Here is a 19497-nt window from a genome sequence, read left to right on the forward strand (position 1 = left end):
GTAACAAAACAGTACTTACCAATAACTAAGCAGCACTGAACTAAATAACCACTGCAGGATCACGAAGCGCTGGACGGGCACCCAGCATCATCTACGGACTACAAGAAAAGGATTTACCGGTAGGTAATTAAAATCCTATTTTCTCTTACGTCCTACTGGATGCTGGGGTCCACATTAGTACCATGGGGATGTACCAAAGCTACCAGAATGGGAGGGAGAGCGCAGAGACTCCTGCAGAACCAATTGACCAAACTTTAGGTCCTCAGAGGCCAAAGTATCGAATCTGTAGAACTTTGCGAACGTGTTCGACCCAGACCAAGTAATTGCTAAGCAGAGTTGTAAAGCAGACACACCCCGGCAGCCGCCCAAGAAGAACCCACCTTACGAGTAGGGTGGGCCTTAACAGACGTAGGACACGGCAAGCCTGGTGCAGAATACGCATGCTGGATAGTGAACCTGATCCAGCGAGAGTTCGCCAGCTTAGAAGTAGGACACCCAATTTCCTTGGAACCATACAGGACCAATAGAGTCCGATTTTCTGTGGCGAGCAGTCCTCTTCACATAGATCTTTAGAGCCCTTACAACATCTAAGGACTTTGATGAAATTGAGGAGTCAGTCGCAACTGGCACCACAATAGAGTGGTTAATATGAAATGCCGACACAACCTTCGGAAGAAACTGCTGACGTGTCTGAAGCTCAGCTCTATCTTCATGGAAGATCAAGTATGGGCTTTTACATGACAAAGCTCCAACTCCGACACACGTCTAGCTAAGGCCAAGTGACAGCCTTCTACGTGAGAAACTTGACCTCAATCTCCTGTAGAGGCTCAAACCAGTCCGACTGGAGGAACTGTAACACAACGTTGAGAACCCAGGGCGCCGTAGGAGGTTGGACGTGCAGAACTACCTTCAAAAAAGTCTGAACCTCAGGGAGGGAAGCCAACTGTTTTTGGAAGAAAATGGATAGGGCCGAAATCTGAACCTTTATGGATTTTCACCTAAGTCCCATATCCACACCTGCTTGCAGGAAGAGGAGAAAACGTCCCAGTTGAAACTCCACCGCAGGAAACTTCTTGGACTCACACAAGATATATATTTTTTCCAAATACGATAGTAATGTTTTGACGTTACTCCTTTCCCTGCCTGTATCAGGGTAGGAAAAACCTTGCTCGGAAATTACCTTCCGAGCTAGTATCTAGCGTTCAACCTCCATGCCGTCAAACATAGCTGTGGTAAGTCTTGATAGGCGAACGGCCCCTGCTGCAGCAGGTCCTCCCGAAGAGGAAGAGGCCTCGGCTCTTCTAGCAGTAGATCCAGAAGATCTGCGTACCAAGCCCTTCTTGGCCAGTCCGGAGCAATGAGGATTGCCTGAACTCCTGTTCTGTCTATCGGCAGGCCAGCTTCCAGACTTGAGCGACCGCGTCCCAGCTCTGGAGACTTGCATCCGTGGTTAGAAGGATCCAGTCCTAAATCCCGAACCTGCGGCCCTCCAGAAGGTGAAGTAATTGCGGCCACCAGAGGAGCGAAATCCTGGCCTTTGGTGACAGACGTATTCTCTGATGCATGTGAAGATGGGATCCCGACCACTTGTCCAGGAGATCCATTTGGAAGGACAGAGCATGAAACCTCCCGTACTGCAGCGCCTCGTAAGAGGCCACCATCTTCCCCAGAAGGCGAATGCACTGATGAATCGACACCCGAGCTGGCTTCAAGACATCCCGGACCATTGCTTGAATCACCAAAGCTTTGTCCTCTGGAAGGAACACCCTCTGCACCTCTGTGTCGAGGATCATTCCCAGAAAGGACAACCTCCTGGTTGGTTCCAAATGTGATTTTGGAAGATTCAGGATCCAACCATGATCCCTGAGAAGCTGGGTTGTGAGAGCTATGGACCGCAACAGCTTCTCCTTGGACGATGCCCTTATCAGCAGATCGTCCAGATATGGAATTATGTTCACCCCTTGTCTGTGGAGAACCATCATTTCCGCCATCACCTTGGTGAATACCCTCGGTGCAATGGAGAGGACGAATGGCAGGGCCTGGAACTGAAAATGACAGTTCAACAGTGCGAATTGTAGATAAGCTTGATGCGGCAGCCAAATCGAAATGTGGAGGTACGCATCTTTGATATCCAGGGATATCAGGAATTCCCCCTCCTCCAGACCTTATATCACTGCCCTTAGAGACTCCATTTTGAACTTAAAATCAGTAAACCCCTTTCTGAGGGAGTTCAAGTTCAGAATGGGCCTGACCGAACCATCCGGTTTCGGTACCACGAAAAGGTTTGAATAGTACCCTTTGTTGTGCACATGGGGTGGAACCGGTACAATAACTTGTGCCTCCACCAACTTCTGGATGGCTTCCTGTAGGATAGCCCTGTCTGCCAGCAGAGCTGACAAACCTGATTTGAAGAATCGGTGAGGAGGGAGATCTTGAAATTCCAGCCTGTACCCCTGGGACACAATATCTTGCACCCAGGGATCCAGGCCGGACGACACCCAGAGGCGACTGAAATGCCTGAGTATCGCCCCCACCGGCCCCACCTCCAGACCGCGCGGTCCACCGTCATGCTGAGGTCGTAGGCGCACCTGAAGTAGGTTTCAGTTCCTGAGAAACCGCGCAGCAGGTTTCTTGGATTTTGGCCCACCTCCTCTAAAGAAGGTGTTGGACGGCTTAGCCTTTCATGCTTTGGCAGTCCGAAAGGACTGATGCAGCTGAAGATAAAGGTATCTTCGTAGCAGGCGCAGTGGACGGAAGAAAGAGTGACTTACTCGCAGTTGCCGTGGAAATCCACACATCTAGCGCTTCCCCCAAATAGAGCCTGACCTGTGTAGGTTAGGTTGTCCACGCCTCTCCTGGATTCAGTGTCGACAGACCATTGGCGCAGCCAGAGTCCTCTACGAGCTGAGACAGACAACGAGGATATTCCTGCAGCCATCAAACCCAGGCCTTTCATGGATTCCACCGTAAATCCCGCAGAATCCTGTATGTTACGTAAGAACAATTCAACGTCACTTTTATCCATTGTAACCAATTTCTCAAGCAACGTGCCTGACCACTTTACTATAGCTTTAGAAATCCATGCACAGGCAATGGTAGGCCGTAGTATCGCCCCCGAAGCAGTGTATACGGATTTGAGCGTAGTGTCAATCTTGCGATCAGCCGGTTCTTTCAACGCGGCGAAGGTTAGCGAGGCTTTCTTATGGTCAGTGAAGTAAGCCTCCTCAACCTGCTCAGGCGACATGTCAGCGATATTTAACACATCTCTAATGGCCTCAATCATGAGCAGCACCCCCTGCAAGGGGTGCCTCCCCCCCAGCACGTCCCCATCACCATCTGCAGTCTGTGGAATAAGAGCTGCAAGCAGGAAAATGGCGCTGAACTCTACTGGGTCCGCACTGAAGAGAAGCTCCGCCCTCCGAAGATGGCACGTCTTCCCGCCCAACTTCTTTATACTGGCCTGAGAATTCCATCGCTAGTCTGGGAATTCAGTCTCCGGTTAGCATCTGTGTAATGAGGATTCTGTCGCTAGCCAGGGGATTCAGTCTCCGGTTAGCGACTGTGACCAGTTAGGGTACTTAGACGCTGGCTCAGCACCGTGATTACATTTCTGTGTACATGAAATGGATTCCTCCTGAGAGGAAACATCTTCAGCAGCATATGACACCGAGGCCCTAGACATGGCTACGGAAGGTATTAACACCCACATACACACACAGGGAATTGTCAGTCACAGCTCCCCCCCCCCCCCCAAGAATGGCATAGAGAGAAACAGAGATTGGAGCCAAGCCACACACAGCGCTTTCTGAGGTAGAACAAATAAAATTACCATCGCCATCTGTGTACCTTAATAAACTACACAGATTTCACACAGCCTTCCCCCTCCCCCTTCTACAACCCCCTGGTACCACTCAGGATAGCTGAAGTTGCTTGGAGGGACAGCTCCCTGTGTACAGGAACTGCAGGCAGGAGAATGGCGCTGAGCGCTGCTGGGTTCGCTCTGAGAAGCTCCGCCCCTTGAAGATGGCACGTCTTCCCGCACAAATTCTTTATACTGGCCTGAGGATTCCGTTGCTAGCCGGGGGATTCAGTCTCCGGTTAGCATCTATGTACTGCGGATTCTGACGCTAGCCTGGGGATTCAGTCTCCGGTTAATGTCTGTGAACAGTTGAGGGTATTTAGACGCTGGCTCAGGATGCCCCTCATAGCGCCAACACCATGTGCCGCTGAGCCTTCCCGGAGCGCAGCCGTTCAGAGCTGCACTCCTACCCTTGTGCCGCCATATCTTGCCATCTTGTGACTCTGTAAGGGGGTGGCGGCATGCTGTCGGGGAGAGCGATCCCCTGTCGCGGAGAACGGTCGATCCCCTCAGGAGCTCAGTGTTCTGTCGGCGGAGAAAGTGGCTCAGAGCCCGCAGGGTGGACACTACTCTCCCCCTTAGTCCCACGAAGAAGGGAGGCTGTTGCCAGCAGCCTCCCTGTAAAATAATAAACTCTAAAATAAACTTTTACTAAGAAAGCTCTGGAGATTTCCCCTAGCTGTGACTGGCTCCTCCGGGCACATTTTCTAAACTGAGTCTGGTAGGAGGGGCATAGAGGGAGGAGTCAGCCCACACTCTCAAACTCTTAAAGTGCCAATGGCTCCTAGTGAACCTGTCTATACCCCATGGTACTAATGTGGACCCCAGCATCCTCTAGGACGTAAGAGAAACGGGGATAACCATAACTGATATGGGTTAAGGGAAGGGAGAGATCTAGCTAGAGAACCAAAGCCAAAGAGAAGGAGACTGGCAGAGATCCATTTATTAAATAAATTCCAAATCTATAGTTTCATTCAGTCCTTGAGTTTTAAGAGAATGAGAGGGAGATGTACTAAGCAGTGGAAAGAGTGGAGAAGTGAGCCAGTGGAGAAGTTGCCCGTGGTAACCAAGCAGCTGCTCTGTATAATTTTATAGCATGCAAATTATAAATGTTACTCCAATGCTGATTGGTTGCCACTGGCAAATTCTCCACTCTTTTCACTGCTTAGTATATCTTCCCCTGAATGTTCAGAATCCAGACAGCTTCTGGTCACCACCTCTACTGGTAACAGGTATATGCTCCAAACCCACCAACTGTAAACCTACAGGATACCTAGCATGTTTAGAAAAATGTCTTGGGACACTGTGGTTACTACATTGGTTACTAATGTTCCTTCAATGCTCCATGAACCTCAACTTCAAAGAATACGTAGCATGGCCTATGTAATAGAGGTTACGTGAGCAATGCAGTAGATAAATCACATACTTGAAGTTACAGTTGATAATGGACTAAATAAATAATTTCTTAGATGTGCAGGAGAAAAAAGATTTGGTACAGTTTTAGAGAATAAGATTAATATGTTCAGTGGAGATTGACATGCAATATGCACTCAATAGATTTTGAGATGAACAAATGCTAAAACATTTAACACACACTGCAAATAACAGCAAACTGAATCAAGATTGTAATAATTCACTTTGTCATACAAGGCTAAGCTTTGTGTTGAGAAGTACTCAAGACTCCTAGAGCTGAACTCCTGTTGCCTCATTTTATTTATACTCCCATTACCAATGGCCACGTTTGCATAATGGATGGAAAGCAAGAAAAGGATTAAAAAATAAGAATTTACTTACCGATAATTCTATTTCTCATAGTCCGTAGTGGATGCTGGGGACTCCGTAAGGACCATGGGGGATAGCGGCTCCGCAGGAGACTGGGCACAAAAGTAAAAGCTTTAGGACTAGCTGGTGTGCACTGGCTCCTCCCCCTATGACCCTCCTCCAAGCCTCAGTTAGGATACTGTGCCCGGACGAGCGTACACAATAAGGAAGGATTTTGAATCCCGGGTAAGACTCATACCAGCCACACCAATCACACCGTACAACCTGTGATCAGAACCCAGTTAACAGCATGATAACAGAGGAGCCTCTGAAAAGATGGCTCACAACAATAATAACCCGATTTTTGTAACAATAACTATGTACAAGTATTGCAGACAATCCGCACTTGGGATGGGCGCCCAGCATCCTCTACGGACTATGAGAAATAGAATTATCGGTAAGTAAATTCTTATTTTCTCTAACGTCCTAAGTGGATGCTGGGGACTCCGTAAGGACCATGGGGATTATACCAAAGCTCCCAAACGGGCGGGAGAGTGCGGATGACTCTGCAGCACCGAATGAGAGAACTCCAGGTCCTCCTCAGCCAGGGTATCAAATTTGTAGAATTTAGCAAATGTGTTTGCCCCTGACCAAGTAGCTGCTCGGCAAAGTTGTAAAGCCGAGACCCCTCGGGCAGCCGCCCAAGATGAGCCCACCTTCCTTGTGGAATGGGCATTTACAGATTTTGGCTGTGGCAGGCCTGCCACAGAATGTGCAAGCTGAATTGTACTACAAATCCAGCGAGCAATAGTCTGCTTAGAAGCAGGAGCACCCAGCTTGTTGGGTGCATACAGGATAACAGCGAGTCAGATTTTCTGACTCCAGCCGTCCTGGAAACATATATTTTCAGGGGCCTGACAACGTCTAGCAACTTGGAGTCCTCCAAGTCCCTAGTAGCCGCAGGCTCCACCATAGGTTGGTTCAGGTGAAACGCTGAAACCATCTTAGGGAGAAACTGAGGACGAGTCCTCAATTCCGCCCTGTCCGAATGGAAAATCAGATAAGGGCTTTTACAGGATAAAGCCGCCAATTCTGACGCGCACCTGGCACAGGCCAGGGCCAACAGCATGACCACTTTCCATGTGAGATATTTTAACTCCACAGATTTAAGTGGTTCAAACCAATGTGACTTTTGGAACCCAAAAAACTACATTGAGATCCCAGGGTGCCACTGGAGGCACAAAAGGAGGCTGTATATGCAGTACCCCTTTTACAAACGTCTGAACTTCAGGGACTGAAGCTAGTTCTTTTTGGAAGAAAATTGACAGGGCCGAAATTTGAACCTTAATGGACCCCAATTTCAGGCCCATAGACACTCCTGTTTGCAGGAAATGTAGTAATCGACCCATTTGAATTTCCTCCGTCGGGCCTTACTGGCCTCGCACCACGCAACATATTTTCGCCAAATGCGGTGATAATGTTTTTCAGTTACATCCTTCCTGGCTTTGATCAGGATAGGGATGACTTCATCCGGAATGCCTTTTTTCTTCAGGATCAGGCGCTCAACCGCCATGCCGTCAAACGCAGTCGCGGTAAGTCTTGGAACAGACAGGGTCCTTGCTGCAGCAGGTCCCTTCTTAGAGGTAGAGGCCACGGATTCTCCGTGAGCATCTCTTGAAGTTCCGGTTACCAAGTCCTTCTTAGCCAATCCGGAGCCACTAATACAGTGCTTACTCCTCTCCATCTTATAATTCTCAGTACCTTGGGTATGAGATGGCAGAGGAGGGAACACATACACTGACTGGTACACCCATGGTGTTACCAGAGCGTCTACAGCTATTGCCTGAGGGTCCCTTGACCTGGCGCAATACCTGTCGAGTTTTTCCCAACGGTTTATAATCATGTGGAAGACTTCTGGGTGAAGTCCCCACTCTCCCGGGTGGAGGTCGTATCTGCTGAGGAAGTCTGCTTCCCAGTTGTCCACTCCCGGAATGAATACTGCTGACAGTGCTATCACATGATTTTCCGCCCAGCGAAGAATCCTTGCAGCTTCTGCCATTGCCCTCCTGCTTCTTGTGCCACCCTGTCTGTTTACGTGGGTGACTGCCGTGATGTTGTCCGACTGGATCAACCCCGGCTGACCTTGAAGCAGAGGTCTTGCTAAGCTTAGAGCATTGTAAATGGCCCTTAGCTTCAGGATCTTTATGTGAAGTGATGTCTCCAGGCTTGACCATAAGCCCTGGAAATTCCTTCCCTGTGTGACTGCCCCCCCAGCCTCGCAGGCTGGCATCCGTGGTCACCAGGACCCAGTCCTGAATGCCGAATCTGCGGCCCTCTAGAAGATGAGCACACTGCAACAACCACAGGAGAGACACCCTTGTCCTTGGTGACAGGGTTATCCGCTGATGCATCTGAAGATGCGACCCGGACCATTTGTCCAGCAGGTCCCACTGGAAAGTTCTTGCGTGGAATCTGCCGAATGGGATTGCTTCGTAGGAAGCCACCATTTTTCCCAGAACCCTTTCATTGATGTACTGAGACTTGGCTCGGTTATAGGAGGTTTCCGACTAGCTCGGATAACTCCCTGACTTTCTCCTCCGGGAGAAACACCTTTTTCTGGACTGTGTCCAGGATCATCCCCTAGGAACAGAAGATGAGTCGTCGGAATCAGCTGCGATTTTGGAATATTGAGAATCCAATCGTGCTGCCGCAACACTACCTGAGATAGTGCTACACCGACCTCCAACTGTTCCCTGGATCTTACCCTTATCAGGGAATCGTCCAAGTAAGGGATAACTAAAATTCCCTTCCTTCGAAAGAGTATCATCATTTCGGCCATTACCTTGGTAAAGACCCGGGGTGCCGCGGACCATCCATACGGCAGCGTCTGAAACTGATAGTGACAGTTCTGTACCACAAACCTGAGGTACCCTTGGTGAGAAGGGTAAATTGGGACATGAAGGTAAGCATCCTTGATGTCCCGAGACATCATGTAGTCCCCTTCTTCCAGGTTCGCAATCACTGCTCTGAGTGACTGAATCTTGAATTTGAACCTCCGTATGTAAGTGTTCAAGATTTTAGATTTAGAATCGGTCTCACCGCGCCGTCCGGCTTCGGTACCACCACAGTGTGGAATAATACCCCGTTCCCTGTTGCAGGAGGGGTACCTTGATTATCACCTGCTGGGAATACAGCTCGTGAATGGCTTCCAAAACTGCCTCCCTGTCAGAGGGAGACATCGGTAAAGCCGACTTTAGGAAACGGCGAGGGGGAGACGTCTCGAATTCCAATTTGTACCCCTGAGATATCCCTTGAAGGATCCAGGGGTCTACTTGCGAGTGAGCCCACTGCGCGCTGAAATTCATTGAGACGGGCCCCCACCGTGCCTGATTCTGCTTGTAAAGCCCCAGCGTCATACTGAGGGCTTGGCAGAGGCGGGAGAGGGCTTCTGTTCCTGGGAACTGGCTGATTTCTGCAGCCTTTTTCCTCTCCCTCTGTCACGGGGCAGAAATGAGGAACCTTTTGCCCGCTTGCCCACGAAAAGACTGCGCCTGATAATACGGAGTCTTCTTATGTTGAGAGGTGACCTGGAGAACAAACGTGGATTTCCCAGCTGTTGCCGTGGCCACCAGGTCTGAAAGACCGACCCCAAATAACTCCTCCCTTTAATAAGGCAATACTTCCAAATGCCGTTTGGAATCCGCATCACATGACCACTGTCGTGTCCATAACCCTCTACTGGCAGAAATGGACAACGCACTTAGACTTGATGCCAGTCGGCAAATATTCCGCTGTGCATCACGCATATATAGAAATGCATCTTTTAAATGCTCTATAGGCAATAATATACTGTCCCTATCTAGGGTATCAATATTTTCAGTCAGGGAATCCGACCACACCAACCCAGCACTGCACATCCAGGCTGAGGCGATTGCTGGTCGCAGTATAACACCAGTATGTGTGTAAATACATTTTAGGATACCCTCCTGCTTTCTATCAGCAGGATCCTTAAGGGCGGCCATCTCAGGACAGGGTAGAGCCCTTGTTCTTACAAGCGTGTGAGCGCTTTATCCACCCTAGGGGATGTTTCCCAACACACCCTAACCTCTGGCGGGAAAGGATATAATGCCAATAACATTTTAGAAATTATCAGTTGTTATCGGGGGAAACCCACGCATCATCACACACCTCATTTACTTTCTCAGATTCAGGAAAACTACAGGTAGTTTTTCCTCACCGAAAATAATACCCCTTTTTGGTGGTACTCGTATTATCAGAAATGTGTAAAACATTTTTCATTGCCTCAATCATGTAACGTGTGGCCCTACTGGAAGTCGCATTTGTCTCTTCACCGTCGACACTGGAGTCAGTATCCGTGTCGGCGTCTATATCTGCCATCTGAGGTAACGGGCGCTTTAGAGCCCCTGACGGCCTATGAGACGTCTGGACAGGCACAAGCTGAGTAGCCGGCTGTCTCATGTCAACCACTGTCTTTTATACAGAGCTGACACTGTCACGTAATTCCTTCCAACAGTTCATCCACTCAGGTGTCGATCCCCTAGGGGGTGACATCACTATTACAGGCAATCTGCTCCGTCTCCACATCATTTTTCTCCTCATACATGTCGACACAAACGTACCGACACACAGCACACACACAGGGAATGCTCTGATAGAGGACAGGACCCCACTAGCCCTTTGGGGTGACAGAGGGAGAGTTTGCCAGCACACACCAGAGCGCTATATATATATACAGGGATAACCTTATATAAGTGTTTTTCCCCTTATAGCTGCTGTATCTTTAATACTGCGCCTAATTTAGTGCCCCCCTCTCTTTTTTAACCCTTTCTGTAGTGTAGTGACTGCAGGGGACAGCCAGGGAGCTTCCCTCCAACGGAGCTGTGAGGGAAAATGGCGCCAGTGTGCTGAGGAGATAGGCTCCGCCCCCTTCTCGGCGGCCTTATCTCCCGTTTTTCTGTGAATTCTGGCAGGGGTTAAATGCATCCATATAGCCCAGGAGCTATATGTGATGTCTTTTTAGCCATCTAAGGTGTTTATATTGCGTCTCAGGGCGCCCCCCCCCAGCGCCCTGCACCCTCAGTGACCGGAGTGTGAAGTGTGCTGAGAGCAATGGCGCACAGCTGCGGTGCTGTGCGCTACCTTATTGAAGACAGGACGTCTTCTGCCGCCGATTTTCCGGACCTCTTCAGTCTTCTGGCTCTGTAAGGGGGCCGGCGGCGCGGCTCTGGGACCCATCCATGGCTGGGCCTGTGATCGTCCCTCTGGAGCTAATGTCCAGTAGCCTAAGAAGCCCAATCCACTCTGCACGCAGGTGAGTTCGCTTCTTCTCCCCTTAGTCCCTCGGTGCAGTGAGCCTGTTGCCAGCAGGTCTCACTGAAAATAAAAAAACTAAAACTAAACTTTTCACTAAGCAGCTCAGGAGAGCCACCTAGATTGCACCCTTCTCGTTCGGGCACAAAAATCTAACTTACGGAGTCCCCAGCATCCACTTAGGACGTTAGAGAAATCAATGTTCCATTTGTACTGTATTATGAGAAGCAATGATACTTACAAACTTACAATATACTGTAATATGAATTTGGATCATATATAAAGCATTCTTCAAATTCTAATTCTTAAAAATGAACAGGCTCTATAGAGCCTTGAATGGTCATATACTACAGGTTAAGATAAACTATTCTATTTGGATTGTCCTATACCAAACAATAGTTGCCAAAGATTGTACAGTGTGTTGTGAATGTACTGACGTATGTTTATGCAGGGGCGTAACTAAACATTTTTCTCCCCCAAGCCAAAACCTTCTCTAGCGACCCCCCACCCATAACTGCCACTAGTAAAGTGATGAATATGCGCGTGACGCAAAAGGGTGTGTGGCCTTGCTGGAATGGGTGTGGCTTTGCATAAAGGGGCGTGGCAGTGCAGGAAAATACTACCTTATACCCCAGTTTTGCAACCTGCACATCCAGACGTTGGCCACCACAGGAAAAAAAATAATCCTGATTCATGCCCCTTACATTATTTGTCATTTATCCTCCTTATAGTAATGCCCAGTATACATTACGTAGTGTTCACTCTAGGCTGTTTTAGCAGGGCGCCGCGCCCTGCCCGTTTTTTAACAGGCAAAACCCGCCCTGCCCCTTTTGCGGCGCCCTGCTAGAACAGCCGCCCGCTCCCTGCCCTCCCGGCGTGTATAGATGCCGTGCGCATGCGCGCGGCATCCATTCACGCATTGGGAGAGGGCTGGGGGAAGCCCAGCACCGACGGAGGTGCTGGGCACGCCCCCAACAGTGACGTCGCCGGCCACAGACGCTCTCTATAGTAGCGTCTGTGGGCCGCACCGCACCGCCTAATTTGCGTGGCCGCGCCCCCATTTCGGGCACGCGCGCCACATGTGCCCCCCTGAGTCCGGCGCCCTGCCCCTTTTCACTCCTAGAGTGAACACTACATTACGCCACATACTGAAATGGCCCTTAGACATTATGCCACACACAATCATGCCCATTACACAGTATGCCACACACCATAATGCCCCCGACACATTATGCCACACACCGTTATGCCTGTGACACATCATGCCACGCATCGCAACGCCTGTTATACATTATGCCACACACTGCAATGGGCAAGACATTATAGCACATACAATGCCTGTGATACAGTACACCACACACAGTCATGCCTGTGACACATTATGACACACACCGCATTGTCCGTGATACATTATGCCACACACCGCAATGCCCATTACACATTAAGCCCTACAGTAAGGCTTCTAATTACTTTTAAATTACCTGCTCGTTGTCAGGGGTCCCTCTGACAGCAGCAGCGGAGGGAAGTTTCTCTTCCCTGCCGCTGCTAACACTCTCTATCTGACTGGTCGCATCCTGTGCGACCAGGTCAGATAGAGCACTTGCAGGCATGGTCGCATCTGATGCGACCATGCCAGGCAAGTGGTTAAAAGAGACATAAATTATGCACAGAATGTTATTTAGACCAGTATACAATATGGAACCCAACCAGAGACCAGTGTGTAACAGACACAAGAGCAATAAATAAGAAAAGCCTTATCTAGAGTGCAGTAACCCAGCCATCCTCCTTATATACTGGGCATAGCATTAATAAGCCCTGCAGAAATAGGGCTCTTCATATGTTCATACATTTGGCTCAGTATCTCATGTGTGAAACACATCTTTCAGTTAATACGAAATTCAATTCATGGCAGAATCACAGCACATCACAGATTCAGAGTATCAGAATAGTACATATAAACTCTGTAAGGAGCTATTGTAATAGCTTTTATAAGGATAGCAACGACATCCGGAGAGTCCTGGATATTTCTCCTGCATATCAAAAGCTGTTATTAGCAAATTCTGTGCACTAATCCAGCACATATCTGATCACCACAAATGTTTGGCATGTAATTTGGGATCATAAAACTTTGTGTAGGAAGCAGCTGCTTGATCACGTGCTGATATTACTTATCATCAGGAAATGGGCATATGGAAATGGGGATGCAGGAATCTTTTGTACTTACCGTTGCTATTTTAAGCTTCACAAAACATTCGTTTTCTACTAAATACTCATAGCAGGTTTGAAACAGCTTCATCATGTTGACAATGTCATAACCCACTGAACCTAAAAGAAAGAAGGGAGGAGGGGTAAGATTTATTGGAGACAAGATGGAGGAATTTAGATCCAGGAATCTTTACAAGTTTATTTTGCAAAAAAAAATAATTATATTCTGTGATTGCCCAATCCATTGGACTGTTCCAGATATTAAGGCTCCTTCAGTTGGGTAACGGTGAAAGTAAACGGTCAAAACATCTCCTCAAACAATTTGGTCTTTAATTATATTTGTACAGTGCTAGGCCTCCAATGCTTCCATGTCCAGACCTGAAGCAAGGGTGGAGAGTTGTTGCAGCAACGTAATGCCAACCTTAGTATTTTTATACTAAAAATTGTCCTATATTTGCTTTTGTCCTATATTAGCTACAGATGTGTCCTCATATATCAGTGCTGCAATCGCGTCAAACATCCCCTCTCCTGCGAGACTCTGCTAGTGCCGGCAGTATTTTTGCCCAAAAAATGTGTTTTAGTCACAACGCAATATTGCTAGGATGCATCAGGAGACTGTGCTGATTAATTTGATATGCAACATTGTGAGCGACTGAGGGGGTTATTCAGAGTTGTTATCAAACCAAAAAAGCACACTAATGGGCAAAACCATGTGCACTGCAGGTGGGGGCAGATGTAACATGTGCAGAGAAAGTTAGATTTGGGTTGGTCAAACTGAAATCAAAAGTGCAGTGTAAAAATAAAGCAGTCAGTATTTACCATGAACAGAAACAATATAACACAACCAAATCAAAAACTCTCTGCATATGTTACATCTGCCCCACCGGCAGTGGAACAGGTTTTACCCATTAATGTGCTTTTTTGGTTTGCTAACAATACTGAATAACCCAGAGTCTATGAATCTACACACAAAGTGCTACAATGTAGCACCCGCTGCTTTTTTGTACAATGCTACAATGTAGCCGCCGTGCGTACGCATACACGCATGCTATGTACCCAGGCCTTGCGTATTAACGTGTGGCAAGAGTATATACGGTAGCAAACGCATTCGTACAGAAGAGCCACAAAGACATATTCAATACTTTATTTATACAATGCATAATTCATAGGGGTATATTTACTAAAATTCGTATTTTTCCGAAAGAGGTTAAAGTTCAAACACGAATGACATCGAAAGTGTAAAATAGCAACTTTTTGAATTTATTACGACTAATTTACTAAGCTGTCGTATTCTGCATTTTCGTATTTTCCGATGTCGATGTCATTCGTATTTTTTGGCAGTGTTTTACGGGAGTGAATTGTAAAACACTGCCGACATTAACACAATGAATCTCGGCCGGATCTGTGAGATCCATGCTGGGCTTCATTGTGCACCTTTCGTAAAAAAAAAAAACATTGTTAAAAATAAAAATGCGTGGGGTCCCCCCTCCTAAACAAAATTAGCCTCGGGCTCTTTGAGCCGGTCCTGGTTGAAAAAATATGGGGGAAAAGATGACAGGGGTTCCCCCATATTTAATCAACCAGCACCAGGCTCTGCGCCTGGTACTGGTTCCAAAAATACGGGGGACAAAAAGCGTAGGGGTCCCCCGTATTTTTTAAACCAGCACTGGGCTCCACTAGCCAGGTACATAATGCCACAGTCGGGGGACACTTTTATATTGGTCCCTGCGGCCCTGGCATTACATACCCAACTAGTCACCCCTGGCCGGGGTACCCTGGAGGAGTGGGAACCCCTTAAAATCAAGGGGTCCCCCCCCCTCCAGCCACCCAAGGGCCAGGGGTGAAGCCCGAGGCTGTCCCCCCCATCCAAGGGCGGCGGATGGGGGCTGATAGCCTTTTTGTAAAGAGGTGAATATTGTTTTTAGTAGCAGTACTACAAGTCCCAGCAAGCCTCCCCCGCAAGCTGGTACTTGGAGAACCACAAGTACCAGCATGCGGTGGAAAACCGGGCCCGCTGGTACCTGTTGTACTACTACTAAAAAAAATACCCCAATAAAAACAGGAGACACACACCTTGAAAGTATAAGTTTATTACATACATGCACACCGCCAAACATACATACTTACCTATGTTCACACGAGGGTCGGTCCTCTTCTCCATGTAGAATCCATGGGGTACCTGTTGGAAAAATTAAACTCACATAATCCAGTGTAGATCGGTCCTCTTCTGTTCTTTGTATAATCCACGTACTTTGCAAAATAAAAAAACGAACACCCGACCACGCACTGAAAGGGGCCCCATGTTTTCACATGGGACCCCTTTCCCCGACTGCCAGGACCCCCCCCTGACTCCTGTCTAAGAGGGTTCCTTCAGCCAATCAAGGAGCGCCACATCGTGGCACCCTCCTGATTGGCTGTGTGCTCCTGTAGTGTCTGTCAGGCAGCACACGGCAGTGATACAATGTAGCGCCTATGCGCTCCATTGTAACCGATGGTGGGAACTTTGCGGACAGCGGTGAGGTTACTTTCGGTCAACCGCTGTCCGCAAAGATCTACACTGGATTATGTGAGTATAATTAAATTAAATTAGTCGTAATTCGTAAATCGTGATTAAATATGGGGGAACCCGTGTCATTTTTCCCCCCATATTTTTTCAACCAGGACCGGCTCAAAGAGCCCGAGGCTGGTTTTGCTTAGGAGGGGGGACCCCACGCATTTTTTTCCTGCAAATTTAACACTTTCCCACCCCTTCCCACTGATAAACATGCACGCATCTCATGGATCCGTGCATGCCTATCAGAACACAGTAAAAAAAAGCAGGTCTGTTCTATTTTAGCATTTTTTTACGATTTGTATTGTTTCACGGCAGTGTTTGGCTATTGCCGGCAGTGTTTGTGAATTATACTTTTTAGTAAATTACAGAGTTCTACCAAATAACAGGCGTATTTGACCGATGGTGTATTCATTCGTATTTTTTTTCTTTGAGTTCCAAAAAAATACGAATGCCCTCATCACTGCCGTGATAAATTCCCGAGATGACACTTTGAAGAAAAAACACCATCTCGGTCAAAATCGGGAGCTTAGTAAATTTCCCCTATAGTCTCCATTCACATTGTCAGCAACTTACATACATTTAAAAGATAAAACAAAGCTATTCAGCTTTACATGGTGTGAGGGGATGGAGCAGTATTAAGTCTTAGTGTTTGGTATCCAGATGTACAGTATTTTGTGATCTACATTCCGGTGGCTATTTCCAGTTTATCGCATGTCTCTGCATATAGATATATGCAGAACTGTAATATTCGCAAACTGCTGTAATACTGTACTCATGATATTCGGCGGAAACCCAGTGGCGAACATCTGCAAGTACACCTGGACCAAGCATCGCCCATTCATTCAAACCAACCTATGACCCCTCATGTACTGTAAATTATTTGCCCTCTGACCTATGAAAGAAGAGCTTACAGTTCCCACTGTACTGTATTTGGACACATTGTATAAAAGAGGCCTCCTATTCTCTGAAGGTCATCTTGCTAAGACTGACTGAGTCCTGGATCCAGGAGCGCTCGCGATTTAAACGTATGTATTATTGGTTGTAGCTCTTCTTTGTATATCGTTGTACTTTTTACATACATATATATATATATAATCATTAAGGCCCTGAGGACGGGGCTAGTCCCCGAAACATGTCGGATTCAATAAACTGACTTATTTACCACTGCAAGAAGTCTGACTGAGTTCCGCCCCCATTTTTTCACACACACACATATATATATATATATATATATATATATATATATTTTTTTTTTTTTAAGTAAATACTGTTGATGCGTTGGACCACAACATAACCTTTAACTACTGATGTTGCAATCCATTCTTGTTTGAGGTAAAGTGTATTCAGCCACACATGTCGCTATATTGTGCGCATAACGTGTCGGCTGGTATACGCAACTTATATACACAGTATAGCTGTTATATGCATATGATTAGAGGTCGCAGCGGCTTGAACCACAGTTTGCGTTTGTATTGCACTTCTTTGTAAGCTAATCGAACTTAACAGTTGGGGGCTCTTCCGGTTTACCTCACACTCGCGGACTTGCAGCGCCTTACAGACTTTGGTCTAACAACAAAGGGTGGCGGACGCGTCTAAAGTAAAACAATTTTGTTTTGTGCTTTAACGACCTAATGTTGTTAAACCACGTCTGTCTCGTATAGTCTCAGAGGTGCTGGTGCGAACCGAGGGACAACAAAGAAAATAAATTTTTCTTTGGGTCTGCTGGCGCGAAAATACGCACAAGCGTACAGATATTTTGCATATATTCTCATACACTGTTGCTATAGATTGTAGTAGTCATTATAGATCTGTACAAAATCGGATAAGTTGCCTGTTTTCCAAGGGTTTAAAATTGATAAAGTGTTATTGTTAACGAAAAGTTGCAAAATATTTGCATTTCATAAGGGAAGCTCCGTTTCTGCCTAAAAGTTTAGGTAGCATGAAGCGGAAGATGTCCGGCAGGGAACTTCCAGTGCTTGAAGGGAACGTGGAAGCATTTATCTAACTGCTACAACACAAGTACAGTGTTATTGTTGTATTAGTTGGGTAAGAGAGTGTGGTAAGCCACGTGCAAAGGTACGCAGCGATGCACACTTGCGTATGCGTATGCAAGTATACACGTGTCATAGTACAATAGTACGTGGATGCGTATACAGCTACGCACGGGTACACACGTGGACGCAGAGAAGGCGGGAAACGTGAGTGCATATTTACGCAAGCGGAAGTTAGCCGCATAATAGAAATTGATTGTTAAGGTGGGATAAAACATACATTAACAGGTAACTATCCGATTTTAGACAGATTACTCAAAATCTTATTATAAGTGGGGCAAGTTATTAATCAAAGGGAGTGATTTTTTTTCTGTACAGAAAATCTAAAAGTGTGGGTTGTTGAAAAGTAAGTGTGAGTGGATTGAACCCCGAAAAGCGGGATCCCGTCGGTGAGGCACTGAGTAAGCAGAGGCTTGGTGGCGTGGAGGTTAGCGACCTCACGTATTTATTGGTATTGAGGCACGTAGTGTGTGTGTTTTTAAAGGTAAAACGTGCGGAGGAGCGTGATTTTTGGTGTTACGCTCCGGCTGTGGAGCGCAGCTAGTGAATTCGACTCCCATGACTGTAGGGCGTATAGATAACAAGTATCTATAATCCGTACGATTGGACCGCACGTGTGTGTATGTGATACGCGGCGCAACGTGATACCATTTGCGTAATTTCGCACAATTGTGGCATCATACACGCTGTGTTAGCATACGCAGATGTATATTTGTAAAGATAAGGAATTTTCGCTGACTCTCTCAGAAAATATTCCTGGTGGGACGCCACAGGAAGGCTTGGTGACGTTTCCCAAACGGAATTCCTGTGGAAAGAAACCAAAAAGATCAGGCTTTTTACCTCCACTGAAAAAGGCGGGTATTCATTTATTGCTGTTAATACGTCATACTTCCAGTGCTGAGGGGTCTGGTAGGGTCCTCACTGGGTACGCGGGACGACCACTACAAGAGTGGACCGTGGTACTGTCCAGAGGAGACAGAGTGGGTGAAAAGCGCTCAGAGGACTTTTCACCGTCATCTTGCGTTGGCCACTTAGTGCTTGTGTTTAAAAAGTCCACAATGGGAGCCAAGTGTGCACGTGAGAGGCATTCAGGAGCCAGGGTTCAGGCTGAGGAGCAGAAGCCGAAAGGGTCTGCTCAGTATATTATGTGTAGGAAGTATGGTCCTTACACGGAGGCTTTTTGTGATGAATGGGCACGAATGACTGTTGAAGATAGGGCATCATTTCCTAGGGTTGGTAGTTTTGATCCAGAGGTGCTGCAAAATGTTAGAAATAGAATATGTCTGATCAAATCCAAGAAATGGAGGATCAGACATAACGACTGTTTAAACATATGGCAACAGGAAAGAGAAACGCAAAGAGAACTCGTTTGCACAGGTCAAAACCAGACAGGAATGTGAATGCGAGTGCACCACCACCGTCATTTGTCGATGGAGAGAAGGCTGCTACAACCAATAACATACCAGGAAATGATAAAAATGCATTTGTAACATGTAGTAACCCTAAGCCTTGAAAATAGTACCCTGTCCTAAGTTCTTTCAAGATCATAGTTCAGAGGAGGATGACAAACCTAGCCCTCTCTCAGGCAGCAACCATGCAGGAAACCCAGGCGGGCACAGCCCAACCGGTAAGAGCAGTGGCTGTGTCTTCCACAGGAGGGAGAAGTGAGATCATGGCCACTGGTAAGTATGGGACTGTTCATTACGCAGAGACAGTAGCTACCCACAGTGAGTCAA

The 19497-nt window shown here is 47.1% G+C and overlaps 1 protein-coding gene across 2 annotated transcripts in view; it reads right to left on the bottom strand.

Moving 5' to 3' along the window:
• The window catches only part of MRPL1 (mitochondrial ribosomal protein L1), a 229224-nt gene that overhangs the window by 41560 nt on the left and 168167 nt on the right, over window positions 1–19497 (bottom strand). For both annotated transcript variants that reach the window (XM_063919596.1, XM_063919593.1), the window contains one exon: window positions 13176–13276. In XM_063919596.1, the coding sequence (XP_063775666.1) occupies window positions 13176–13276 (101 nt within the window). The remainder of the gene's footprint in view (window positions 1–13175; window positions 13277–19497) is intronic.

This window comes from Pseudophryne corroboree, chromosome 1 (assembly GCF_028390025.1).
Source record: "Pseudophryne corroboree isolate aPseCor3 chromosome 1, aPseCor3.hap2, whole genome shotgun sequence".
Classification (NCBI taxonomy): domain Eukaryota; kingdom Metazoa; phylum Chordata; class Amphibia; order Anura; family Myobatrachidae; genus Pseudophryne; species Pseudophryne corroboree.